At 39.9% G+C, this 27,864-nt stretch overlaps 1 protein-coding gene across 11 annotated transcripts in view; it reads left to right on the forward strand.

Annotated features, from left to right (window-relative positions):
- Positions 1-27,864, forward strand: part of Svil (Supervillin) — a 123,772-nt gene that overhangs the window by 48,994 nt on the left and 46,914 nt on the right. For 7 of the 11 annotated variants that reach the window (XM_089259422.1, XM_089259420.1, XM_018099941.3 and 4 more), the window contains exons 3-7: positions 18,070-19,765; positions 23,545-23,930; positions 26,323-26,784; positions 27,021-27,478; positions 27,544-27,649. In XM_089259422.1, the coding sequence (XP_089115548.1) occupies positions 18,070-19,765; positions 23,545-23,930; positions 26,323-26,784; positions 27,021-27,478; positions 27,544-27,649 (3,108 nt within the window). Of the gene's footprint in view, positions 1-11,926; positions 12,579-18,069; positions 19,766-23,544; positions 23,931-26,322; positions 26,785-27,020; positions 27,479-27,543; positions 27,650-27,864 lie in introns of those variants that run through there. The other 4 variants (XM_089259430.1, XM_018099944.3, XM_018099949.3 and 1 more) reach the window with 3 other exon arrangements.

The raw sequence follows: 27,864 nt of genomic DNA on the forward strand, positions 1-27,864 counted from the left end.
ATTGACAAATTCGTGTTGCAGTTTTTGACTATTCGCGATCCTTTCCCTTTTTGCAGCAATTTGTGCTCTCACAGTGGCTCTCTTTCCTGAACAACAACACCTACACCTACACAGACTGTTACGCTCGCGACAAAGAGCGAGAGAGAGAGAGAGTGCGCGCTTGTACTCGTTTTGTTATCGTTGCGTCTCTTGTGGTGCGGCTATGGCTTTGGCAACTTCAGCTCAGTCTTTTGTCTGCGCTGCTCGACGTCGGTTCACGTTGGTACATGAAAGTTCTGGCTGCTGCGTCGCTTCCACAGTCTATCTGCCTGCAGTGTTAAGCTGAGCTTTTGTGTTCGGCTTGCATTGGATTTCGTTTCCGTTGCCGTGTTTTGTTATTGTTGTATTTACCTACACTTGTGCGTGTGTGCGATTGAAACAAGTTCAGCAGTGTGTGTGAGTGTGTTTTCAAATCTGCCGTTGCGGCTGGCTGTATATAATTTGTTTTGCTTATAGCCACGGTCGATTGAATCACCGGCGTGACGCTACATTGATATCAAATAATTGACAAAAGTTTATAAATCGTTGCAAAACAATTTCAACCGTAAGTCAACTAAATGAATTACATATTTACACTAAATGACAAACAATTTAACCAACTGTTAATTTTCTGTGTAAATCAGTGCAAGATCTAGGAGATGCAATAACAGAGACGATCGGTGTCTTGCTCGCCCTTTCTCTCTCTCTCTCTCTGTCTCTTTTGCTGATTGGGGTGTTAATTTTTGTGTGAAATGCCTATAAAAGCAAATGACGCTGCAGCAGTCGAGCATCGGTGGAGCAGCAGCCGATGCTAAGCGCAGTTTTAGTTTTCAGCATGTCATGTCAACTACTTTTAGCTTTTCAACAACAACGGTAAATGCTGGCGCGCTCTACTTTTAAAACGTGTGCATGTGTGTGTGTACATACACATATATTGTACTCAATACTCTTTTTCGGCCTGCGAGCAAGTGCGCTGCCCAGCAGACAAGACTCCCTCCGCTCCGCTCTCGTTCTATCTCACTCTTGCACGCTCTTTAGATGTACGCAGGTTTTGCAGTTATTTTTAGCTTATTGCGTCGGCGCCGCTGCCTCTGCCGACACAACTCTAACGTCACATTCGGCTTATCAAAAAAAAAATTGTTTTATTTTTAGATGTTGCTTTAAATATAATTTCTTGTTCGCTGCAATATATTAAATTTATTGCATGAATTTGCCTTAATTTAATTCAAACGCTTAATGCCGTGCTGTCTGCTGAAGTTGTTGTTGTTGTTTGCTCAGCATCATACAGCTAGAGAGGGCAAACGACTGAGAAAGAGAGGAGAGAGCGCATGTTGTATAGCGGCAAACTTGCTGTTGTTTTGTATGTTCTTTCGTGCTTTCGTAATTCTGTTTTTGTTGCTGTTGGCTTCAGTCAGCCGTGCGTTTTGTTTGCACGCCCTTGCTTTCGCTCTATTGTAGCTGTTGCTGTTATTGTTGTAGTAGTAGTTGTTGTTGCCATGACAATGACATGTTCCAACATTCAGCTGGAAACTGCATTTTGTATGCTCGCTTTGCAATTTGTTATGTTTCAAAGTAGAAAAATTTAGAGTTTGTATGGCAAATGCTTATGATATGCGAGGGTTGACTCGAAACTTCATGTGAAAATGAAAATAGTTAGTAAGATGGAAAAATCGTAAATGATATGTTAAATATTATTTAATTACTAGTTTGTGTATGACTTGTAAGAAGTCTATATATATTAAATTTAATATTTGTGTATTTTTTGTTAGTTTAAATTTTAGCTTTACGCAGCACTGCGCGACTTAATTAGGCATAAGAGACTGTAATTAGTCGTAATAGTTTTCATTGACATTTGGAGCATATCTCCAATCTCTTTCTCTCTCTCTCTCTCTCTCTCTCTCTCTCTCTCTCTCTCTGTCTCTCTCTCTCCCTCTCTCATTCTCTCTCTGTCACCGTCTCTTACCCATTTGTTATTATTTTATCATCAGTGAAATCGAAATTTCATTTAGCTGTTTTATCATCTTCACAGCTAATTAAGTCATACGTGACTTTTAAATTTGCAGCTTTGTTATTTTTGCTGCTGCAAAGGTCAGAGGCCACATTTCAAACATGAGACGTTCTTGAAGCTTTTTCTAACAAGGCGAAACCTTCAAAGTTTATCTGGCTTTTACGCCATTGCCAAGGCAACAACTGGGAATGAATAAATCCAGTGGTTCTTCCCCCCATTGCCCCACAATCTCTTTGTCCTTCAGCTCGTAAATTTTATGCTTTTCATTGGAGTTTTTGCTTCAACTTGTTTGAATTTTTCCTTATTTCCTTTTTGTTTGTCGTCGTCCTTTACTTCGCCTCGCTTTTAATGTTGACAATATTCTGAAATTGGTTTTAATAAAAATTTGAGTTACAGCGTACCGTGCGTATGAGTGATTTTATTAGCCATGATTCGGTTTTTGCCTTTGATTGATGCAACGCATCGAATTTTTATTCATAATTTATGCCTGCCTTGAGTCGGTGCTCGCTGTACCCTGTCCGAGTATTAATTAAATCGATAAATCCCTAAAATAGCATTTGACGAAACGTGTGACTTTTCGACGTCTATTGTCAAGGCCCCGTTCCGTTCCGTCCCGTCTCGTCTCGGCCCTTTCCAAGCCATTCAAAATTGAGTGTCAGCTCTTCTTCACTTCCTTCCGCTGACTCAGTGCCGGCGATGACTGGAACTGGGCCGCTCTCCTCCCTGCCTGTCTGTCTGCCTGTCTGTCAGTCTGTCTGTCGATTGGGTGACAAAACCCATTGTCGATGACGTAGTCGAAGCGACGCGAATTGTCACAAATTGTTGGGCCGCCTGCGTCAATGGCCCTCGGTGTTGTTATCATGCTGTTATTGTATTTGTCGTTTGTCCTCCCTGCTGTTGTAGTAGTAGTTGTTGTTGTTGTTTGTTGACTGTCAATAACAACATTAGCATGAACAACGCACAACAGGCACAGCTTGAGCGTCAAGTCTATTGAAGAAGAACAAACTGAGTGAACCGAAGGATGCCAAAATCCAAAATGTACCCAAAATTATGCCATAGGCTTTTTGAGCCCATTGAGAATTGATGAAGTAATCGCCTGTCAGGTGTTGCGCAGCACTCGCAATGATTGCAAAGAAAGCCGTTAGATGAACAGCAAAGTGTGATGTGCGAGTAGATAACCTGTAACTGATATGAAATGATATCGATATACCGTATATTATTACATTATATCGACTTCTTGTTTGTACATTCTCTAGTTCTTTACTTGTGTACTACTCGAGCAATCTATCATGTTTTCTCAACTTCTCTGTGGTTTTATTTCTCTAGCTCTCTACATTTTAAGCTGTCTACTATTCATATTCTCTACTCTTCTCTTCTTCTTTACTTGTCAACTCAATTTCCGATTTCGGTAGGTCTCTTTCTCATTTAAACTTCTATTTATTTTAAGTTCTCTATTTCTCTCTTTACAAAACATCTCTACTTTTCTTCTAAATTTCCCTCTTCTTTGATTATCTTTCATTCTTTTTGTAAGTTTATTGTCATATACCCTAATTACTACACACATATCCCAATTATAGGGTATCTATATTGCAACTTAATAAGTTACACACATTTTCATTGACAGCTGTCGAACTGAGCTGAACCCGCTTACCCACTCTCCTCTGGCCACATTGTGGGGGGAGAGGGGTCACCGAGTATTGAATGTGAAAAAGGGGAGTTGGTTCAGTTACCTCCATTGATTCATGTGCAGTCAGGCATGTCTGATGCTGCTGCTACCGCTGCCACTGCTACCGCTGCTGCTCCAGCATTGAGATCATTTTCTGCTTGGCTTCGTTACTGTGGCCTCATCTCTCTCTCTCTCTCTCTCTCTCTCTCTCATTGTGCAAGAAGAGATACTTTGTTTGACAGCTTTGTTAATGGCGTTATGAATTATTGGATTATATGGCTGGACAATGATTGCGTATGATTGATAAGCAGCGATTCAGTAGTCTCATATCTTTTGTAATAAGATATTGCCCCACACACACACACACACACTGAAATGTGCATCAGATGCGTCTTAATGCTTCAAAGTACTAAAGCTCGAGTGGATGGTGCATTGCGATAATTTTACTTCACTTTTGCACTCATGCAAATATTTTCTTTCGCACTATTCAAGAGAGGTGAATGGGCATATTAGTGAGCTGGACTCTTAGCTAATCGTAGGCTTTTATATAATTCGTGATTCAAACTTAAAGCATATCCTACACACCGGCAAGACTTACATATATTTTTTGTTTTCCTCTCAACTTTCTTGCCAACTAGAGCATTGTGCAGCTGTTGACAGCCCACAGTAATTCCTTCTACTTTTTTCCTACTGCCCTCCATTTGACCCATTTACCACTCTTTCGTTTGCCATTTTGCAAATTGCATTGCTGACATAACTTTTATGCAGCTCTAGCTCCAGCCTTTTGGCCAGTTGGCAAACATTCAACTTGTCAAAGCGACCACGCCCTCACAGCTAACGCTTAGAACTTTGTCGCCAGGTACGCGACAACAGCGAAATCCCCACAACCGAGAATCAGGAAAAATAACAACCATTAGAAAGTTTTCAAGTGCGTCGCACATCGATTGGAAGGTAACTAAGAAAGCTAACTTTGCTAACTAGTCTGAATATTAAATTTGGCGAAAGTAAACGGATTTTTTAAAGATTTTTGACTTGAGATAATGTTTTATTATTCATCATAAACTGACATTAAAAAAGATTTATTTACATAAAATCTTGAACAGATTGAGTCAAAGTTGTTAAGATATTTTTAGACACAAAAAAAAATCTTTACATGCATTAATTAATAGATTATACCAAGTGCTTAAGCCATTAATTATAGATCCATTAAAACAGGGTCAAACTTGGTCTTGTATTAAAGTACTTTAGACCTATTGAAGCAGAAAATCTGAATGGATATAGAAGCTTACACGCATATTATACTTGCCTATTATTAAAGCATTTTTGGATCGATTCAAGTTCAGGCTGAGGCCATAAAAACGTCAGCTCAAAGCATTTTCTGTAACTTTTTTGTACTCGCTCACCATCCATTCGATTGCATGGCTATTAGCCAAGTTTCTCGGCTGTGGCCGTAATTTAACTACTGGCCGCGTTTTTGCACAATGAGTAACATTAGCTGAGGTGACAAATCGCTGGCCATCAGCCGTAATTGCTCCAAGAAATATATATGCGAAATGGTAATGCTGATGCTACTGTGGCTGGCTTTCTCACTCACTCACTCACTCACTCTCTCTCTCTCTCTCTCTCTCTCTTTTCACCTACCTGTGCTAGTTTGTTAGTGACGCTGCGTGGCTGCAGCTAATTATGGAAATCAGGCCTGCCAGATTATTATGTCACGCCTTCTTAATTAATTTATAAAGATGCCCCTCCGCGCTCAATCCCCAGCCCGAGCCAAATTCCAAATCCATTGTCAATTGTTTCATCTTTTGTTTCTGTTGCTTTCTTCCTCTTTGTTGCATTATGCATCCTCATCTCGTTCGCATTTGCATCACAATTATTCGAAACGTTGCATCGACAAGTTTACAAATTTCCATCTGCTATTTGTTTTTCTCTCGCTGCTTGCGTGTGTTTTATTTTGTATTTTTTTTTGTTTTTCTTCTCATTTTTTTCTCACATCATCTTTTGTTTGCTTGCATAACAAATGACAAGAGATTTGAAATTGAAATATGTTTCGCCTCGTAATTGAAGCGATTTGCATGTAAACGCTATTTAATGATTATTGATCAATAAATTATGCTAATCCGATTACAATTTGCGAGCTGAAAATAATATGAAAATTGAGGTGCCAATCGTTGGGCAAACATTTGATTCATTTAATGATACGCGAAACATACTTAATATTCGATTTTTTGGAGTGCAAAGCGGGTATATTAGCTTCACTGTGATGTCCGTCTAGCCGTGCGTTCGGTTCTGAAACTGGAGATTGAGTATCTGCAAATATTAGCATAGACACTGCGCAGCTCAGTTAATATAGTTCAGACTTTATGTTAGATTCATCTGCATATATATTGATATAGTTCAGTTTCTACCAGTTCAACCTCCCTTGGCCATTCAGCACACACACACACACACACACACACACACACACACACACACACAGCTGTTGTTAGCTTTAGTTATGGACGCGAGGCGAGGGTCGACTAACAACGTTTCGCACAATGGATGTCGAGTCATCATAAAATGCAATTCTCTTGACGCTGTCACCTTCAAGAGCCACGTAATTTGCAACGTGCTTTGACGTTGAAGTTTAAATTGAACGCAACAATAGCAACAATGAAATGCAATAAAAGAAGAGTATAGCAAAGTCTGCTCGACTCTGAGATGCCCTATAGCCACTTGACTTACGGCTACAACAAATAAAGCGCATGCTGTTTATACTGCAATAAAAAAACGTATATCTAAAGTAAACTTGACCCTAATGCGACTCCCAGTTTGCATTGTTCTTATCATGCTATGATAAAAAGTAAACCTTGTGAACAAAGCCAAAGCTCAAGTTTGAAGCTTCAAAGCTTCAGTTAGACAAGATTTATGTTTCGCTTTTTGCATACAAATAATTTCCGTATTTTGCCTTTAATCCTGAGATCTCGTATTGTATGTCAATATCAAATATGGTCAGCTTTGTTTTTGATTTATTATAATAATATTATGCGTAAATATTTCCATTACTTAACACTTGGGATTATGCAAATTGCATGCCGCCTACATTTAATATATTTTCGATTTCAATTTCAATTTAAATATAGAAATATCTAGCAATTGGCTTCCGCCTCGATATTCAACGCCTACAAAAATCATATATTATTAGCAAATTTCTTATGAACTGTGTCGCATTTGTAAAGTAATGTTTGCTGTCTGCTTTCTGTTGCTGTTGATGTTGCTGCTGTTGCTGCTGAAAAAGTCAGCAATGAAATGACCTCAACGAACGTCATTGCCAAGCTAAAGGTTCGACGACACTAGCGCGGAGAAGGCCCGCCTTATCAGTCAGCTTGGCATAGTACACTGCAAATAATTGTCATTAACTTGGCTATTTCAATTAGTTTCACAAAGATTGTACTCTGTTTTACAGAATAAGCTCCTTTCAGTTCCTTTAAAGTTCTTCTACAGATATGCTCTTCTATGCAATTCTCAATCTCAACCATTCTCACGAGGCGTAAGAATAATCATTTTTCCATTTAATAATTGTAAATATAACGAGTCTTTCATTTCTTTGCTTTTAAATAAATTCTCGTCTCTGCCAGACTCTAAAACATATCAATTCTCAGCTCTTGATTGTAGTTTCTGCTCTTCTTCTATGCAACTCTTCTAATCATATATTACTGATTATTTTCATTAGCTCTAACAATTATCATATCGAAGCCATTTTTAACTATTTATTTTCCATTTAACTCTTACTTATATAGAACTTTATCTTTCTTCTCTCAAGCTAATTCTCTTCCCCGTAATTCGTAGTCATAGTTTATTTAATGTCTGTCGTCAAGTCTTCTTTTTCCGCATAATTCCTTTCAGAGCTTTGCGCGATAATTCTTGCAGCTGCTTTGAAGTGCTTTTAAGCAAATGCTCTTCTCCGCAATTCTCATGTACTCTCTCCCCTCTCTCTCTCTCTCTCATTAGTTTAAGCAGTTGGTTTTAGTTTAATTGTAGATTGTTGCGCAGCTGGTTTGCATTGCTGTCGACGTATTAAGTGGCATTCAGCGAAATTCTAATGCACAATCAACTGTAAATTGCTGAAATTAGTAGCTCTGGCAGTTGAATATTTTGTTTAATTTTCCATTGTGCCACTTCTTGAGCAAGCATGTGTCACAAATTAAACGTAATTTAATTGTGATTACATTAATGCTTGTGCTTGTTGCTACTGCAACGCGTTGATCAAGTTATTTATTTAGTTGACGAGTCGCTGCTTTCCCCCCCGTCAACCTACTCAGGCAGTTCCATTAGTCTGCCTGCCTCTGTCCCGCCTCTGTCTGCCTCTTGTGGCATGCATCAAGCTCAACGTCATTTTCATTGCCATTTTGTGTCTGTTTACCTGCCTACCCTCTCTCTCTCACTCTCTCCTGCTGGCTGTCTGTCTCGCTACTTAATGCACCTTAATCTCATTGCTCATTGCCCATTCCTGCTTCTTGTCTTAATTGTCAGCGCTAATTGCGCCGCGTGCTGCAAACAATGCAGCCAAGAATGAACAACTTAAACAGCAAACAGCAAATGCCAAGTTCTTCATTTTCTGATGCCAATCAAGTTGCTTTTAGCCTAATTTGGCATATTAACCAAGCCTTCCCTCCCCTTCTCCTCTCTCTAGTTAGGTTTATAAAAGAATTACAAAACTTTGTCTTTGGTATGCTGCAACATTTGGCAGGCAAATGCAATAACATTAACTGGCAACAGTGCCGCGGTGCCACATCCTGCCACACGCGCCACATGACCCATTAGCCGCCATCTCCTGCGTCACGCCTTTTGGCTTGTTGCTGTCTAATTTTGACATAGTTTCAGCTAGTTTAGCCAGTTGTTGTTGTTGCTGCACCGAAAGCAGACTGCAATTGTGCATGTGCCTAATCCACTTTCATTGATCGCATTACGTGCCCCGCCCACATGCAATGAGCACAAATTTTCGGTTGGTGGCTGGTGAATGCCCCGGCAAAGAGCCCGAAGGCCGCCTTCTCAAACAGTCAAAAACACTTTTATGGCTTGTACTTGTTTTCGTTTTTGTAATGTCATTTACAGTTATTGTGAATGTTATAGACATGGTTATGATTGTGAACAGTATTTATACATATATTATAATTGTAAAATACGAAATTTTGTATAGAAATATTTTCATTTAAGGAATGTCGTTCTTTGTGATCCCCACTTCTCTCTCATTCCCTCTTCTACGTATATTCCTTTCTTTGCAATTCTTGAGTTTCCCTTTCATAAATCATGCCTCATAAGTTTTATTCTGTCAGTTCTCTCAGTTTCCTCTACAGAAAAATCCCTTGTTGTCTTTCTTTGCGATTCTCAAGAGCTAATAAATTAATGTAAACATTTCTCTTACAGTAATCCTTTTCCTTGCAATTATCATATGTGTCTGACCAATTTTCCCTTGTTTTATATGACCCTGGCTGTGAGTCCCTCAGCATTGCTTTTAGGGCCCGTCATATTCAATTACCGATATTCAATCACTGACCAAATGTAGCTCCACCTTCGGGCTGTTTTTTTGCTGTTTTGTTGACTGTACACATTAATATTGCATACCTGTAGCGCAGGGGCCATCGCATCAATCATACGCCGCATATCCTGCATATTGATGAACGTAATTATGACATAAATCAATCGCATAAAGTATTCGGCGTAAGGCAGCAGCTGCACCGAAATAAATACTTTACTCATAAATGGCCAACGCAATGAATGAGTGCATGAAACATATAATGCATATATATTTATATATATGTATATATACATATTTTTGTATATACCAGCTCGTGTGGCAATGTGCCCCTGCTCTACCTGCACTATACATTCTCTTTATGTTAACACGATTAATAATATTCTCACAAAAAAATAAAAAATAAAATAAAATAAAACTGAAGAGCAGCAGAAATATGCTTTAAATAGTAAGCGACTATGATATGCTCTGCTTTTCATGCTATACTCAAAATTCCACTCCTATATTCAGAGAGAGAGAGGGAGAGATATAGATATAAAGAAAGATATAAATGAAGGATGGAGTGTAGTGAGAGATAAAAAGAGATGAACTTCAAACTCGAAATTTGTCTATAATATGCGCATACCCACTTGGTGCCCACATTCATTAAAGGGTATAACCATCATGAACTGTTCTCTCGTGCGAAAAAAGCTCAGTCAGTCCATTATCAGTAGATAAGAACGAGTAGCAGTAGCCGTAGCTGATGCACACACAATATATGTATGTACATTCATTGGGATTCATATGCAAATTACCTTCCAGTACATCAGTTTAGCCGCTGAGTTGCAGTTATAACTGGCGCTAGGTGGCGCTTTGTGGTTTCAATTAAAGAGTTCTGTATTGCGAAATGGCCTGACAGGCACTCTCATGGCCCATAAATCAAATTGACGCCCACTACGGAAATAGTTGGACAACAACTCAATTAAAGAATGTGACTCAATTAGCTAACACACTGATACTTCTGTCCATCCGTTTGCGACCTTCAATCCAACAGCTAGATATTATTATTTCAAAATCCATTCAGCAGCTCCTAAAAGCACTTAAAAGCACAAACACAAACATAGATACCCACACACACACGCACACACATATGCATAGAGGCAAATGTCATGCAAAAATCCAGCTGGCAAAGCTCACGTTTGACTTTTGACATATGAACCTGGCAGATAACTCAGCCTGACAGGTTCTATTAATATATGAACTGTTGTGTAGCTCAAATATGCATATCAAAGGGTATGAGGATACGAAAGACGAAAGGAAAATAAAAGAGTTTAGTGAGAATTCATATAAAAGTATAAATAACTATGATGGATGTTCGCACACTGATCCTGATCCAGAAAACTCCACTTAAAGTAGAGCTGCTACATTTCTGGATCACCTCTATCTCTCTATCATTGCACCTCTTCTTCTGCAGTCTTCTTTCAGTCGTTATTGAGATTCCTCCTCCTCCTACTGCAGTGTTTTACCGTTGACCAACCTCAATAACCAGATAGATACTCTTCATCCAATATCAAAGTGTTCAGCTCTTGGCGCCTTCTATGCTTCACAGTGGCATTTAATGAGTTTTCTGTCTGTAGTTCCTCTTTTTGCACAGCATGTGGAGCTGCCTCTGATGGGCAGCTTGCGATGTGATGCGATGCTATGTGATGTGATGTGATGTGATTTGCTCTATCCATTTGTCCATCAGTTCATTCAGTCCATTCTGTAGATGGTGGCACAGTGAACTTAATAAGTTGAGAAAGCCGGCAAAGCACCACAAAGAAGCCCATTAGTTAAATGACCTGCGTCTGTGAATATTGAAATCCATTAGAATCACAAATATTATCTTAATAATGCGCATTCAGAGAAATGAACTAGTTTTCTATAGATAATATTAGCTAAATTGGCGGGCAATTAGTAATAAAAAAACTTTCGATTTGTATTCAAATTGAAAAGAATATTATTTCAATGAACTAGATCCGCATTTAGTACTCCAATTAGAGTCACAAAATTGACTTTAACTCCAATAAACCAGTTCAGTTCATGAACTATTTCTTCCTTGATAAAATTAACTGAAATACTTGTGCTTGAAAATGATCTTTAAATCTAAATGTATATTAGTTAAATGAACTAGTTCCTCCATACCATTATAAAGTAGCTCTACATTATTTTCAATTTTATGTATCAAATTTTTATAGTCAAAAATAGTTTTTAGCTAAGAAAAAATTAGTTCTTTAAACCATTTAAACATCTCAATAAAAGCAAATAGAATATTAGCTATACGTGAGCTAGTTCTCTTTTGATAAGGACTCTCTCAATTCAGTGAATGAGTTCCGAGTCAATCAACTAAATGGTAGCTTCGCTATACAATATCTTCTCCACTGACCCATGCAGCCATCCATCTGTTCAACAGCTGAGAGAGTGTAATCTGTATAAATGTGAACGGTCTACGTCTCGTGGGGGTTCTGCGTCTCTCTCTCTCTCTCACTCTCTCTAGCTCTCTTTGTGCCTCTGTCTCTGTCTCAGTTTTTAGCTGTGTTACCGTTGCACGTTTTTCGTTTTGTTTTGATTTTGCTGCTTCTTCCCACATGCACACTCGCACACACACACACACACACGCACACACACACCCAATCAGTAAGTGCTAGCACACATAGATACTCAGTTAGTCAGTCGGCAATCGGCAGAGTGTTCAGTCGGCTTGTTCGTTTTCGTTTTGTTTTAATTCTTTTGCTTCGTCGCGCGAGTCCAAAGATAAAGAATGAAAATCGTGTTGGAACTAAACTGAACTGAACAGACGGCTGTGGCCACAGTTCTAGATACTTTCGGCTAGCGCTCAGTCGCTCGCAGCTACGCCGGATGGCAGCAACAGCCACAGAAACGGCGAAATAAATAAATAAAACTGTTGCTTGGAAAAACTATAGACGGTGGAAAGAGTTTTCGACTTTATTGTGAAGCAGACGCCGAGTGCGAGTGCTTGTCGCGCTTTTCTATTTTCGCCTCAAGTGCAGAGCCAGTTGCAAAATGAAATGAAATGGAATGAGAAACATCTTCTATATATAAAATACACGCTTGTGTGCGAGTGTGTGTGTGTGTGTGTTTTTGTGTGTGTCTTACTTTCTAAAATAAAAATAATAATACATCTTGGCTCGACAGCCTTGCAGCCCAATTTTGCCAAGTCAGTCTATGTAGTGCAGTGTACAATATGTTGGCCATCAAGGAGTGCCTGATACGCGAAGGCGTTCTCAATTTGGATAGTCCCATCCATGGCGGCTCGACCGCATCCACGCAGCGACACTTTCAGCTGCAGTCGAGCAAAAGCAGCGGCAATATGGATATGCCACGCTATCGCAGTTAGTATAAACATTGGCATACATACATATAGACATATACAAGATGTGTATACTCGGGGATATGTATACAGATATGAAAACATTCGTATCGCACTTAGATACGTTTTGAACATTTGCAATTTGCAAACGCCTACGCCTACACATTTAGACAGCTGCCCTGTAATTGAGTCTGTATGTGTATGTGTATGTGTGTGTGTGTGTGTGGATGCGATGACTACTTTTTTTTCCGAGTGTAAACAGAGTGGGTATTACGATTGCAATGCATGTGGTGCAATACTTAAGTATATTTAGTTGCACACTAATTGGGTTTTAAGCCAGCCAGTCAGCCAGCCAGCTGTCGTAATTTGCGTTAAAACCGTTGTTTAAATTTAGGTACATTTTGTATATTTGTCGCCTTTTTGTGCTTATCGAAACAATGTGCTCATTGCAGAGTATTACTCATTCGTATTTTGTTACGTGACTTGGCTCGAATTTATTGCTTAGTTTCCTTTTTTTTTTGCGTTCGATTACCAAATAATAGTTTAATTTGCTTGTTACAGGGTATTACTTAGTCACCACTTGATGTTTTTCTTCTCTTTCTGATATGTCACTTGTTATTTTTATTTATACTCAAATATATTGCTTAGCTTTGGGTATATATTCGATATCTTTGTTTATTCAAATCCATTGTTTAGTTGCTTTAATGCAGGGTATATTCGAGTCGTTTATTGTTTTACGTTTTATTTTTGACTTTTAATCAAAAACTGTTTATTAGTAAATGGTTTCCTCAGGCATATATCAATTTCTTTGCTTATCTAAACAATAATATGATTGCCCTACTAAAGGATGTTATTGAGTCGTATATTGTTTAATTTACTATATGGCTATATAAATATATAGATTTCTTTTACCATAATGCAATTATATTTTGTATATTTTCATACGAGGTATTACATAGTTGTGTTACTACAAGATATTATCCAGTCGTATATTGTTTACAGTTCTTATATCGATTTTCATAATCGATATGTTGCTTATTTTATTAGAGGGTATCACTACAGGGTATTTCCCAGTCGTATATAGTTCCATTTATTCTATCATTTCTTAGTTTCTATATAGTTCTATAGATTTCTGTTTCAAAAATTCAATGAAAATCTCTTTATTTGCATACAGGGTATGCCCTAGTCGTATATTGCCAATTTTACTCTGTGTGTGAGTGCTCTATCACTTGTTATTTTTAGATTCTGGCGTCGTCTTCGTCCACTGTCCACCGTCCACCGTCCAGTGTTCACCAGCTATCTCAGCAATTTCCTATATAAATTCTTTGCTATATTATTGTTTAATAACAGTTAATGATTTCTATAGCCTTTGTTTACCTACTACAAATTGTTGTTGTTGTCTTTGCTGCCATTGTTATTGTCTTTTGCTCCCTACCCACATTGCTGTCTGCCATATCATTTGATAAAAAGGGTTCAAAAGTTTAAACTTAGTTGGTCTGTCGCCCATATAAGCAACCGGAGATTGTGGTATTTCTTAACTGTTGTTGTTGTTGTAATGTTGTAAAGCTGTCGGCTTTTATTTAATTTTGATTGTTTCAAGATAGCTATTTCACGTTGCTTTAACTACAGCCGCTTTATAGAAGGGCTTAAGAGCCCAATAAACGCCAAAATGAATTCAGCCAACGATCCAACAAATATTCCAATCAAAAATTGGAAGTTCTACAATAGAAGTGAGCCTAGGCATTACAAAAACTGAGTTAAGTCTTTAAAAAATATTTCCGAAATCTAAATAATGATTGCCAATTAGCTCATTTATCATTTTCTGTCAAACAGAATAGCAACATTTTGTCAGTCATTAGGTTTCAAGATTTTTAATAGATTTTTTCATCATCATCAGCAGAAAGAGAAAAAACAAAATACAAATAAGTTTGAAAACTGGTTTAATGACAAAATTTTTAAAGTTCTGTATTGTTGTAGCGCTATCTTTTTGTTAAAACTTAAATAAAGATGTTTATTATACTTGGGGATTATTAGAATTGTATAGAATAGTCTAGCATCTTTTAAAGATCTATAAATCTAAAGATCTATAAATTTTGACATTAAAGACTTCAGTTTTCATATTGATTTCATGGAAATTTAAAATGCTATCGATTATTTAATAATAGACTTGATAGGCAGCTCCTATGGAAGAGCCTAAGAGGAAGTAGTTGTGCGCATAACCTTTAAAGTTTTTGTGGTAAACGTGTTTATAATTGACGAACCGATGTAGGGACAGGCAAAGACAAGCAGAGGGATGAATCTATATAGAGTAAGCCGTTGATACTTAATGGGGTCTGAGCACAGGTCTTTCCGTCATTTAATTATATTTCTCAACATCAACTATCCTGTTTGGGGTATAAAAACAAATTCTGTACAAAAGAAGCAGTGTAAATGGCAAAAGGGTCTCTTTGAGGAAGAGACTGTGATATAGAAGGGCTACGAGTAATAAAAAGAAAACCATTTTAGCCCGATTTTTCAATGAGTTAGAGGTAAAGTTACTTTTTGTTCAAATTAAAATTTCATTTCTTAATGTAAAGCTAATTAAAATCTTACATCCACACAAGGCTCTCCGTTCTTAACGATTCTTCAGCACTTTTAGTGTCGTTGCATAAAGAATTTAACAATTTGGTAGTGCAGCAAGCACCGCCACATATGTATGTAAGTGTCGCACTTGTAAAGAGATAAACCACGTGCCAGAGAATTGAACATTTTATAGACAATCGATATGAGAAGAGATATCGATATGTGAGTGAGAATGAGTGAATTGTTCTTGATAATTAAATTTGTTGCATTGCATTGCACTGCATTGGCAGGCGGCATAAAAAACGTGAGTGTTATTTTTAGAGCCTAGGGAGGAGACGGAGAGCAGCGCGAAGAGGCTGTCGATGTCGATGGCGACTGTGGCTGTGTTGGAGGCACAGTTTCTTGTCTGCCACTTGACGACGACGACGACAACGGCGACGGCGACGGCGACGGCGATGTGATGTGGGCAGTTTGCCCTTGCGTTTAAAAATAAGACTTGCAACTGTAAACAGCGACTGCAAGAGCGACTATAAATGCCGTTTGCAGCTTTTTTTTAAACACAGAAGCAATTGAGAAGGCTGGGTATATGCATAGCTTTAACAGTGAAGAGGGGGGAGTATATATATGTTATTGGTGATGATTGTCAGTTCTGTCAGTTCAAGCTTTTTTCCAATTGATAAGTTTTCGATTGTGATGAAATCATTAGAAATTTATATCAGACATTTGTCAATTTAGCAGTGCTAGGGCTGACTGCATTCACTAGATTACATTCCATGCAATAGATGCAGATATACATATATCTGTATATAGAAAACAAAACTAAAATACAACTAAAGCAACAACAGCAACAGCATTTCGGAAGGGTTCGGGTAGCTGCTAGTCGAGCAATCCCGAGCCGTAGTACTCCAACTTGTTTGTTTATGCGGTATCGATTCCAATTTTTAGTGCCACACAGTGTGCAGAGTTTTCTCAGCGAAGTTTTCTCCAGTTGTTTGACAATTTTCGGTATGGAGTCGCATGTGGCAAGTTTGGTTTACTCAAAGCTCTGACGTTTCTCTCCTTCACTTTCCATATTAATTATGCAACCAATGTGGCCGGCCGTGGCAAAAGCAAAACAATCGATCAATCAGCTTGCTACATACGAAAAACAGAGGCGGAGAGACAACAAGAGAGATAGAGAGAGAGAGAGAGCAACAACAAGGGGCAGAAGCGTTTGGTAATAGGCAGTCGAAGCCACAAAAATGTTGCACAGCCAATTTGTAGGCTGCTGTTCGATTGTGGTTGTGTTGTGTTTATTGTTGTTGTTGTTGTTGCTGTTGTTGTATGCAGTTTAGTTGCGCGAATCAACTCTCAGTTTTATTTGATTTTTTTCTGCCAACAATTAGTTAGCCGACTTTTCCGCACAGAAGCGAAACCAACAACGTTAACATGCAACCAAGAAAAGCAAAATTTTTTGTTTAATAAAACTGAAACGAGACGGCAAACTGCCAAAAATTATAGCAAATGCATTTTCTAGCTGACTTTGTTTATTTATTGCGATATATATCTGGTTTCTCAAATTTTTCTTTTCGAATTTGGCAAGCGAATTGCGATGGAGAATTCCGCACAGAATTTGGTTTTTGTTTGGATTCTTATACACATTGTAATGAATTTTGGCTAATGCGTAATTCTAAAAGCAGAGAGCGCTATGAGGGAATCCATTGAAACTTCGTACGTCCATGGAAGGTTTTTAATTCAATTAAGTTTTATTGAAAAAGGGCATACATGGAGGCAAGGGCGTAGGGCGGGGGAACTTTTACAGATACTGTCTGGCATGCGTGGGCGGGTCTTTCAATTTGATAAACCATAAACGTTGTGCTCTGTACCCACAACTCGACTCTCGCCCACACAAACACACTCACAGCAGAGCCCTTCAATGGCCCCATTGAAACAATTAAAATAATTAAACAACTGTTGCCAAATGGCAGCCTTGATGTCTACCTACAATTAATTTGCTTAACATTTTAATAAACTCGATTTGTATTGCCTAATTGAATTAATTATGAATTGGTTAAATAATATTTAATGCGAAAATATTGTATATTTGGTTGAGATTGAGTAGTAAGTGTGTTAGCATTAGATAAATGGATAGAGATTATATAGGTAAAGTCGTGTCCAATCAGTAAAAAAATATATATACGTATAACTGGACGACATCAAATATTCTTAAACAATTTGAAGCAATGATGTTTATTTTATGACTTTAGTTGATTTTTTAAGAACATTCCCGAGCTTGATAAAGAAAATTGGACAAAGGCAAGCAGTAATGTCTTCTAGAAATAGAGGAGAAAAATATTGAAAATTCAATATAAGAGTAAAATGCTTAAGACATTTTTTATGAATTTCAAGAAAAGTTGAGAATATGAAGCACTTAATGAAAATATTAGTGGCTACTAAAGAAGGGGGATTGCATAAAAAAAACTGCAGTTGCTTACGCCCAACCGTAATGTACTCTAAGCTCAATTTGATGTTTCTCTGCAATCGTAAAGGTTTTTTTTATTCATAAGTACTTTAACTACATGGCATATAAACCGATTTGCCAAGGCAAAGAAATGAAAGGGCTAGGTCGAGTGTGCGCATACCTTGAGACGGCGGGCAGAGAATGTCGCCGAGATTGCATTTAACAGAATTCTCTATTGCGCTGTGTCCCCTCGCTAATGTGCTATAAAAAGCGGAGAGCAACCCTCACCTCACCTTGACATATTAGTACGAGTACGAGTGCTCAGGTGCAATTTAATTGCTGCCAGGATTTAGTTGGCGCGACGGCAATGGGAACGAACGCCCACACCTGCAGCATGTGCTTGTGCTCTTCATGGAGCAGCAGCAATATATTTAGTTAAATTAAGATTTTATTAGATTTACTTTGCACTTTCCTTGACTCACTCTTTCTCCCTCTCTCTCTCGCTCTGCAGAAACTACTTTTGCGGCCTCAAGTGACTTATCCACAGCATCCGCCACTGCCAAAACTAGCTGCCAGCAACAACAACAACAACAACAACAAGTAGAACAACAACAAAAGGAGCCATCAGACGAATCAGCTGGCTCGATAACACGAATCTCGTATCGGGGACAGCATCCGCACTTTCATCATCATACAACGCCAGCCTATTATACGGACCTGCAGCTACGCATCCATACGCCGAGTGCATCCGACGATGGTGCATTGAATGAGAATTATCAGAGTGTTTATAGTACGCCCAGCACTCAGCTCGTGGAGCAGCGTTGCTTTCCGGTTAAGGCCAGCAATCAGGCAATCAACCAACGTGCAAAATTTTTTCGACTTGGCGACTCTGTGTCCACAGAGAACAACAGCAACAGCAGCATCAGAAGACGCCAACGCAACAGCAAAGAACGCTGCGCCAAATCCTTGCCGCCCTCTGTGAACCCTACAAAAGGTGAAATCACCTACCAAAGCAAAATCCAAAACCAAAACGAAATCCCTATTGCCAGTCGTAGTAGTAGTTGTTGTAGATCATCACCACCCGTTGTAGTTGAGGCTAGCATCCAAGTAGCTGGTGTTGCAGGTGCACAGACCAACGGACGCAACAGTCGGCATACACAGCGCTTTCAGCAGCGCTCCAGCAAGCGGGCCGTGCGTGTGCGTAGCGAATCGCGTCCGATTAGCGCGCTCTACGACATAATATGCAAGGAGAAGGGCCTCGACGTAGGCAACAGCAGCAGCAACAGCGCCAGCAGCAGCAGCAGCAGCAACGAGGAGGAGCAGCAGCAGCAGCAGCAGCAACAGCAGCAGCAGCAACAACAGAAGGAGCAACAGCAGCAGCTGCAACAGTTGAACAAAAGCAACACACTGGCGACCTTTTGGCCTTTGCACCATCAATATTACAAGCATTCAATGAGCAGCAGCGGCAATCATCATCATCCATCGGATCAGTCGGATAAGCACCGCCAATTGACCAAGCAGAAGCGCATCGTCCGGGTGCTGCCCTCCGAGGAGCTCTCCACGGACGATGAATCGCATGCACTGCATCCTAGTCAAAAAACAACAAATCTGACACGGATCAAGGCCCTTGAGGCCGAGCCAGAGGTGACGCCAGCAGCTGACTCGAACGATCCGGTCGAGCCCCATCCAGTGAAGAGCCATGATCTAATGCATAAGTTGTCCTACTCGTCGCCCACTTCACAGCTGGTGTTGAGCTACAAGGATGGGCAGCCCATGAATACGGAGGGCCTGTTTGTGGAGCCACCGAAACTATCGATACCGGACATCACTCGTTGTGTCCAAAAGACCAGTAGCAAGAAGCTGGCAGCGAATGAGAATCGGCAAGAACAAGAGGAACTAAAATCTTCAAACTATGAGCCAGGGGAAGTGATCGAGACACTGGCACGCTGGCAAGAGGAGCTGTGCTCCACCATGGACAAGTCTGCGCAGTTCTTAAACGGTGCTAATGATCATAACAGTCATCATCATCAACATCCTCCTTATCAGCCAGAGCATCATTATCAACATAACGAACTGTCCGCATCTCCCGACACACTCGATCATCAGCATTCAGTGACCGTAGACGATCCTCACCAGAACCTCAACCAGACCCAGTCTCAGTCTCAGCCACCATCCAATCATCATCATCAGGCGACTAATGCACGCAGGTAAGTGGCTATTTATCCGAACTATAGTAAACCTACATATATTTAACAGTTTAGCTTTGTTTATGTAGACCTTAAAATGTTAATGCAGTTCTGTCTGTAAATGCTTTTATGTATATATCATATGTATTTCATTAATTTCCTTTGGCCTTTGGATGATTCCTAGGTGGCTTAGAGACGATCATTGGGTATTGAATGTTTTCTAGCAAAAAGTCTGTCTTCATCAGGATATTCAGCTGAGTCGATCGTATAAACTAGGCCTCAAAAAGGCAACTGCTCTGTTCAGAGTTCAGGGTATTGCCTAGTCGCGGACTCTCCACTAAAGCTTTCTTACGTCTCTTTGAATCTGGGCTACAATTATTGATCCAGTTTATACACTTTTGTATTCTATTCGAACTTCACATTCAGATCGTAAACCTTTCATACCACGCTCCTGCTTGAAAGTCTTTCTCTTCCGTTGAAAGAGAAACTGAACTTTTATAGAAAACCATAAACAATTTGTTAAATGAACCATTGTCGTTTCACAGCTACATTTAGCTAAAGCCTAGAGCTTAACTCTGCACGTGATGAGCTTGGGGCATTCCTAATCCTTAACCGCTAAAACAAATCGCATTCAATTGTGGCTACAAATCTTCACTCACAAATTGTGTTACACAATTCCAAAGCCGGGCCCCCAAAACAAATCAACAACAAATAACAACAACAAAACCAACATCAAAAAAACATCAGATTCGACTCTCTTGTTAACAAATCAAATCTGTATATTGTTAAAAAAAAATTTGTTAGTATTAATGCGCTGTTATGTTGTGTCTGTCCATTGTTTTGATTTGATATTTTCGATGTTGAATGTTGAATGTTGCCTGTTGGCTGTTGGCTGTTGGCTGTTCGCTATTCGCTGTTGGTAGAGACATCTTTAGCAGTTCCAGTGCCTGTGCCAGTGCAGCAGTTCCATCAATTATAATAAGATAAATCAAAAACGACGAATTTCGACCCCGACCCCGGAACCCGACTTTAGAAAGCACCTGTTATACGGTCGAGACTTAAACAAAAATAAAAACTGACAAACCGAAAAACCGGGCGACAAGTTTTCCATAGGCTGTCCATCGGCTTTCGCTACAAAAATGCCTCATAAAAGCGACAACAGAAAAGAGACGAAAATTTAAAATACAAAATAGAAAAAGACTGGAAAATTGTCACAACAACAACAGAAATAGAAGAAAAGAAACAACTAAGAGTGCTCTAGTCGAGAAAGCACGACCTCTAAATACTCTAAGGCGTAGGCAGAGGACGTAGGAATTAGAAGAGTTCATATTATTTTTGTCGGGAAAGTCAGACTTATGTCTCTTATTCTATAAGCTTCAATTAAAAAATCGTCAGCTTAAGAACTTATATAGATGGGCAAATGGATCCCTAGATCGGAGCTCTTCAGCGATTCGTTTTTATATCCTGTTAATGAATATCCATAGACTTTCTAGGAGTAACCTTGTCATTTCCTACACCATTCAATAAAATCAATATACTCCGTTTACTCTTACTCTATGCTTACCTGTCTCTCAATGTAGTTAGGGGCAAGTGTGAAAAACTGTCAACAACTAGAAAAGCATTCAAAATAGAATTTGTTAGGAAACCAAGAAAATTTGATTGCATTCAATTAAACCTTGATTTTTATTGCGTATTTTGTTTTGAGCATCAGCCTTGGAGATCTACTCCTCTCTGAGTTTTATGACCCAGTCAAGACTCTCAAGGTGTCGCGTCGTCTCTACGTCTGGCTGTGTCTTCTAACTAGTCCTGATTTCGCTTTCTGGCTTGGCGCGGCGGCGCTGCAGCTGCGCAGCCAAAATGTGGCCAACCGGTTGCTCATCGGTGCATCACTTTTCCTTTTTGTTACCCCACCTCCGCCGCCAGCGCAAAAAGCTTTTCCTTGACATAGTCAACTAGTTGGAAAGTTCTTTTTAGCAGCTGGATTGTCAAATCTCTGAAATGCCTGCCTGCCTGCCAGATGATATATAAAAATTGGAAATTTCCATTTGGCAGATGTCTTCAAGTAATCGAAGAGGCGAGACGTTAATGATGATCTGTCTGTCTTCGACCCTCTTAATTGGAATAGCCTTGAGTGCACATAGTAATGATACTTAAAGAGCTGATAGTTTTTCTGCTCGCTGATGCTGTACGAAAGGGTATATTGGATTTTGTGGATTTGCGATTGTAGATGGAGATGTAAGGGACATTAAAACGTCTCGACGCGTCATCTGATAAGAGAGATGAGTTTGTTTTGGAACTGGGTAAATCGAAAAATGAGTAGCAGATTAAATTGTATTCAATTATATTATTAGAGCTAGTCCTTGGATGTTTTACAGCTGAGTAATTGTTTAGTTGCTCTGGAGTAATACCCATTATAGAGAGGCATAGAAGGTTGACAGGGTCTAAGGATTGATTTGAGTCGGAGAATCTATGAACAAAGATCTACAGATTGATTATTGTCGAGCTACTCTACAGCTATACCTATAAATTATAGAGCTATGCTTATCAGAAGGTTGCCAGATCAGCAAAAACTGCTGAATAATAATAAATCAAATTCAGCTGTTTTTCCACTGGAGTGCAACAATTTTACAGAACAGATCTAGAGCTTATGGAGGAACTACCAGTCATGTGTGATCGTTTCAGACCAATCATTCTCCTAAATATATGCCAACTCCTGCAGCTCTGTCTCTGCATCTCGCCTTTGTTTGTTGTCGCGCCGTATTTAGCTCTTGCAGCCTGATGAGCTGTGGCACGCAGCATTTTATTGACTAACCGAGTGGCTTACTGACTCACGAGGCACGGCTCACGCTCGATGAGCAACTGCAATGCATTAAGGAAGTGAATCGCAGACCAGTTGCAGTTGCAGTCGCAGACGTGGAGGTAGACGCATCAGCCAAATGGATATTATTTACATGACAAGCAGACGACATTGAGATAGTTTTTGTTGTTGTTGTTGTTTTTTTTTTTTTTTTTTTGGCTACCTGCGCATGCCCAGCAGCAGCAGCAACAAAAGCAACAGCAACAGCCACAAGCAACAAGCAACGAGCCACAGCAACTACAGTAAATAACTTGTTGCGCTTTGTTCTTGATGAGATAAAAGATATACATATGTGTGTACAACAGGAACACGACAGCAATATGGCAACACGAATGTTCAGATACGAATGAGAGCGGCTACCTGAGCAAAAGTTGAGACACGGGCAAATTGTATGTGCGAATTTTCGCTCTTTGAGTGTTTTTGTGTTTTTGAGTTTTGAGTTAATTTGTGGCTGCCAGTGAGTGTGTGTGTGTGTGTGTTTGTGTGTTTGTCTGTGCATGTGTCTATGTGTGTATCTGCAAGATACAAAAATACACAAAACAAGCGGCGGCAAAACCCAAACAGCCAGCAGCCAAAAAAACAACAACAGCAACAACCTCTTGTTATTAGCTTCGCTTACTGGTTGTTGTTGTTGTTGTCGGCTGTTGGTTGTAGTTTCTTGTTGTTGTTGTTGTTGGTTATCGTCTCTGCAACTTGGGTTAGCAGAGTTACTTTCAGTTTGCCCGTCGGCAGTTGTTGAGCGTGTTTGAAGGCGTCTAGCTGTGCCGCATCTAGCGGAACCCAACGAAAAATACTGTTTCTATCTTTCTCTTCATTTCCTTGGCAAATAATAATTGTTGTAGTTAACTTTAGTTAATACACAAATACAGTTACAATTTGCGCGTAAGCTAGACGATTCCTTTTCATTTATATTGATTTTTATATATATTTTCTTTGTCTGCAGATTCATAACTCGAACACCGCGCTCCGGCAGTCGTCAAAGTGCTGGCCACTCGTCCCCGCCACCGCCCGTTGGCTACTATAGCGATTCATCCAACAGCTCGCCATCGCCCACACGTAGGCACCATCAGCAGCAGCAGCAGCAACAGCAACAACAGCAGCAGCAATCAGCAGCAGCAGGTGCAACAACAAAGACAACTGTTGATGCTGCAACTGCAACCGATCCGCAATCATCAACGAATGGCAATAGCTCCGCTTATGAGACAGCCGCCACATCTGTAATGACAAACGCCAGGCAGCTGCAGCTGCAGTCACAACACATCGAAGTTCCTAAGAGCACGTCGACAGCATCCAACATCGTTCACCTACGCCCCACAGCCGCCAACTCAGGTGAGTCGAGAAACGTATTTGCTTTGTGCCGTTGTGTTTTGTCCTTTAGTCCGTCTACCTTGCTATTGTTATGTGCCGTTTCATTCAATTGCTTGAACTGTTGAATTTTCATTAGATATAGATATGGTTATATATATATATATATTTATAGATATATGCTTTTTGACCAGCTTTTAATTTATTATTGCCTGAATCACACACAATTTATTCCCGCTATTTCATGCCTCTCCAGTACTGTCTTAGGCAGCGTACTTTGTCTTTGGTATTTATTATAGTTCTAGTATTTTCTTTTAAATATTTTCTGTATACTCGAGTCCTGTTTAAAGTGACGTTTGAAGGAACTTTAATTGTATATTTATCTCCTGTAATCTCTACATCATAGATTCTGCAATCATCTTTCCTTATCTAGCAGATGTTCGATGAGCCAACATCTTTGCTTAAAACTTGTACATTTGATATGACTTTAATGATCTATCCTTATATAAGGAGATCCCACACTCCTCATTCAGTAGATCATTCAGTAATCTGTACCTTTGCCAACTCTCAAGATTTCATCTCTTCAGCATTTTCGTCTTTACTTCTCTCAGCTGTTTTTCCTGCTTTCCCACCAAAACAATAAACACCATAATTAGCTAGACTTTCAGCTCCATCAGCCGTAAAGGTGAACTGTCAACATTACCAAAACTGCAAATTAGTTGAACTCTCAAGAGTCGAACACTTGAAAGATCTTGTTGCCACATTGCTTGATTCGATGTCTGTTCGAGCACTTAAAAGTAATTTGAACTAAATTAGATCTTGTACTGCTTGCCAATCGAGCGCAAATCTTTGCTAAGACCTTCAAAAATTGCTAAACAACAAGAAACCAGAAAAAAAAAACTACGAGAAAACTAAAAATAGACTTCAATACGTGTCCAACGAATTATATAAGTAGCAATCACAATTTCAAAATAATTATTTATATTATGTCTAAAACAATTTTGCAATATTTTGCATTATCTGCAAATCTAAAGATTTGATTTTGTAAATTTTTGCATAGATTACAAAAAAAAGTAAGACTTAGGCAAATCGATGATTTCGTTAAATTGCTAAACAGAGAGAAAGATAAAATATATAATGAGCATGCGACACGGCTGTGCCCATTTAATTTATTTATCAATTCAACTAAAAATATAAAAAACAAACAACAAACTTTGATTCATTCAAAACTTTTTGCCATCTTCTTCTTCCTTTTTATTATCAATTTGTTAAACAGTTTCATAAAACATTTTGACAGTCTCTCATAACAACGGCGCTCGAGAAAGTGGCCAAAAAAAAAAAAAAAAAACAAACTTGATTGATTGACAAATTTACATAGTTCGAAAACCTCATCTGATAACTTCATATGTCATAATGAATATAAACCTCAATTTCCCACGAATCCCATAAAAGTTCTTCAATAGATCGAAGTTTAAAGTGTTTGTTTTTTTCCACTTTAGTTACCTTACTTAACCTATATTTCGTTTGATTCGATTTGATTTACAAATTTTGCAACGATATATTTTATTATATATCTTTGTTTTTTTCTTGTGTTTTTGGGGTTCGGCTTTATTGTTTGGGCTTCAGCGTTATTAATTTCATTTCTTTGTTTGCGTCTCACTCGTGCCCCATGTGGACCTTTTTGTCTAGGGCCAATGCTCGTAGCATAAAGTTGACTGATCTCTGACTGACGGACATATGGACATTGAACCGAAGCAGCTCAACTTGTTTCTCTCCAACGCTTTGGCAAGCATTTACCAGATTATTTAACTCAAATGGGTTAGAGAACCAAGTTCTCAAAGAGAACTATTGAGTAGTTCCATATAGAGTTCATCTACGTGTTTGTTCCAAATGTAGGTAACGGAAGATGATAGCAGGCATGATCTATAATATCAAATATATATGTATTATGGATCGAGAACAATAGCCGAGTCCATTTAGATCTTTGTGTTTGTCTATAGAACGAAAAGCGCGACTTTTGTTTATAAATGATCGATTATCGATTGAAATCGATAGTATAGCTTAGTTATTGCACGATTATATTAGAGTATTCAAATTCGCTAAAAATCTCTTTGGCTTGAGTAGACACGACTACAAAATACTTCAGCATTTGACTACCTAGCCCCATGGCCCCACCCAACATGGGGAAAACCTTTCGTACATAGAAAGTTGTGCCGAACAATTTGCCAACAACGATCAAACAATCACACCCTATTGTGTTGATTGCATGTGATGCAATTAAAATGACTTGCACACACACACACACACACTCACTTGCACAACCCCACACACACACAACATAGATATGAATTTGCTTAAATCTCTTCTGAAACATACTCACGCATATCCTTGCAAACATTTATCAATTGTGACGCAGCGATACCCAATACTGTTTCCTCGACAAGCGCCAGCAAACGCAGCATTTATTTCACTTGCAACATCAACAACAACAGCAACAGCAACAGCAGTAACAGCAACAGCAACAACAGCCGCTTTAACAATAACAGCCAGCAGCATCAGCAACAGCAACAGCCTTGCCACGCCACGCCCATGCCACCCCTTGCCACGCCCAGAAGCAAAGCGCCATTGATAGTGCTTAAAGCGACTGCAGCAGCAGCAGCAACAACAACAACAACATCTGCAACTGCCACTGCAACAGCAGCAGCGTCGCCTTCAAAGCGCCGCAAAAATTTGCTTTCGCCTCTGCGCATTGGCAACAGCAGCAGCGGCCACACGCCCCCACAGTGTAGTCCGCTGTTGAGCAGCTCCTCATCCTCGCCCCAATCCTCGCCAGCGGTGCGCACAACCAAAGCCAGTCGACTGCGTGCCGCAGCGCTCGGTGAGTTATTCATTCAGTCATTCGATACACGATTCATCTACACACGCACACGCATACACACTCACCTACATGCTCTCTACACTCTGCTCTCTATTGGTGTTGGTTTCCTAGTTGTAGCGTAGATATTATTGCTCAGTTTTTGTTATCCCCAATGCTGAAGAATCCTAACTAACTGCCATTTCATGCTGTCTTCCCCACCATTTGCAATGCGCACCCTCACACGCACACACAATCAGATCGCAAGAAAGAAGAGGATCAGCAGCAGCATCAGCAACCGCCGCATCCACGTCCTCGCTTCACTTCACCCAGTGCACTGCGTGTAAACTCCACGCCGCCTGGCCGACGCCTGAGTAGCTCGGAGCTGTCGCCCAAGCGCAGCAGCAGCAGCGGCTTCAACTCGGATACGCCAAGGAATACGGCACGTTCGGCATCGCAGCCAGCGGAGCCGTTGGAGCGACGTCCGCTGGTGGCCACGGCCAACAATCTATCCATGAAGCAGAATCTGAGCGAGCTGCACTTTACGGGCGGACCACTGAGTCCGGCCAAGGCCGAGTGCACACTGCACATGCGGCCCAGAAGCTCCACGATGTGCGCCGAGGTGGAACCCGAGGACGGAAGCGGCGCCAGCGTGGGCAAGCAACGTGATAATCTGACCAACCTGCAGCTGAGTCCCGTGCAAAAGCACAAGCGAACCGTGAGTCAACTTCATATAGACTATATCGATTCATTTAAGCAGCAGATTTATTTGTATTCTTTCAGCCGGAAGCCTCACCTTTGCCGCGTCGCAGCGGTGATCGCGATAAATCAGCGAAACGCAAATCGAATCTGAATCGTTCATACAACGAGGAAGCCACCAAGGATAGCGGTAAGTGGGCCATCCAAGCACCGAGTGGCTAGCAGAGGAGTGAGGCGAGGCCTCAGGGCATCATCGTCAGGCTTGATTGCCCCAGCGGTGGCGATCGTGCAGCATTCAGTGCCTCGATCGGCGTCTCATCATGTGGCACGCAACGAGCATTCAACACGTTCAATACTGTTGCAACTGCATCACTGTGTATATCATGATAGCTTCCTGCTCGAATC

Source organism: Drosophila navojoa, chromosome 4 (assembly GCF_054131105.1).
Source record: "Drosophila navojoa isolate 15081-1374.11 chromosome 4, UAZ_NAV_1.0, whole genome shotgun sequence".
Classification (NCBI taxonomy): domain Eukaryota; kingdom Metazoa; phylum Arthropoda; class Insecta; order Diptera; family Drosophilidae; genus Drosophila; species Drosophila navojoa.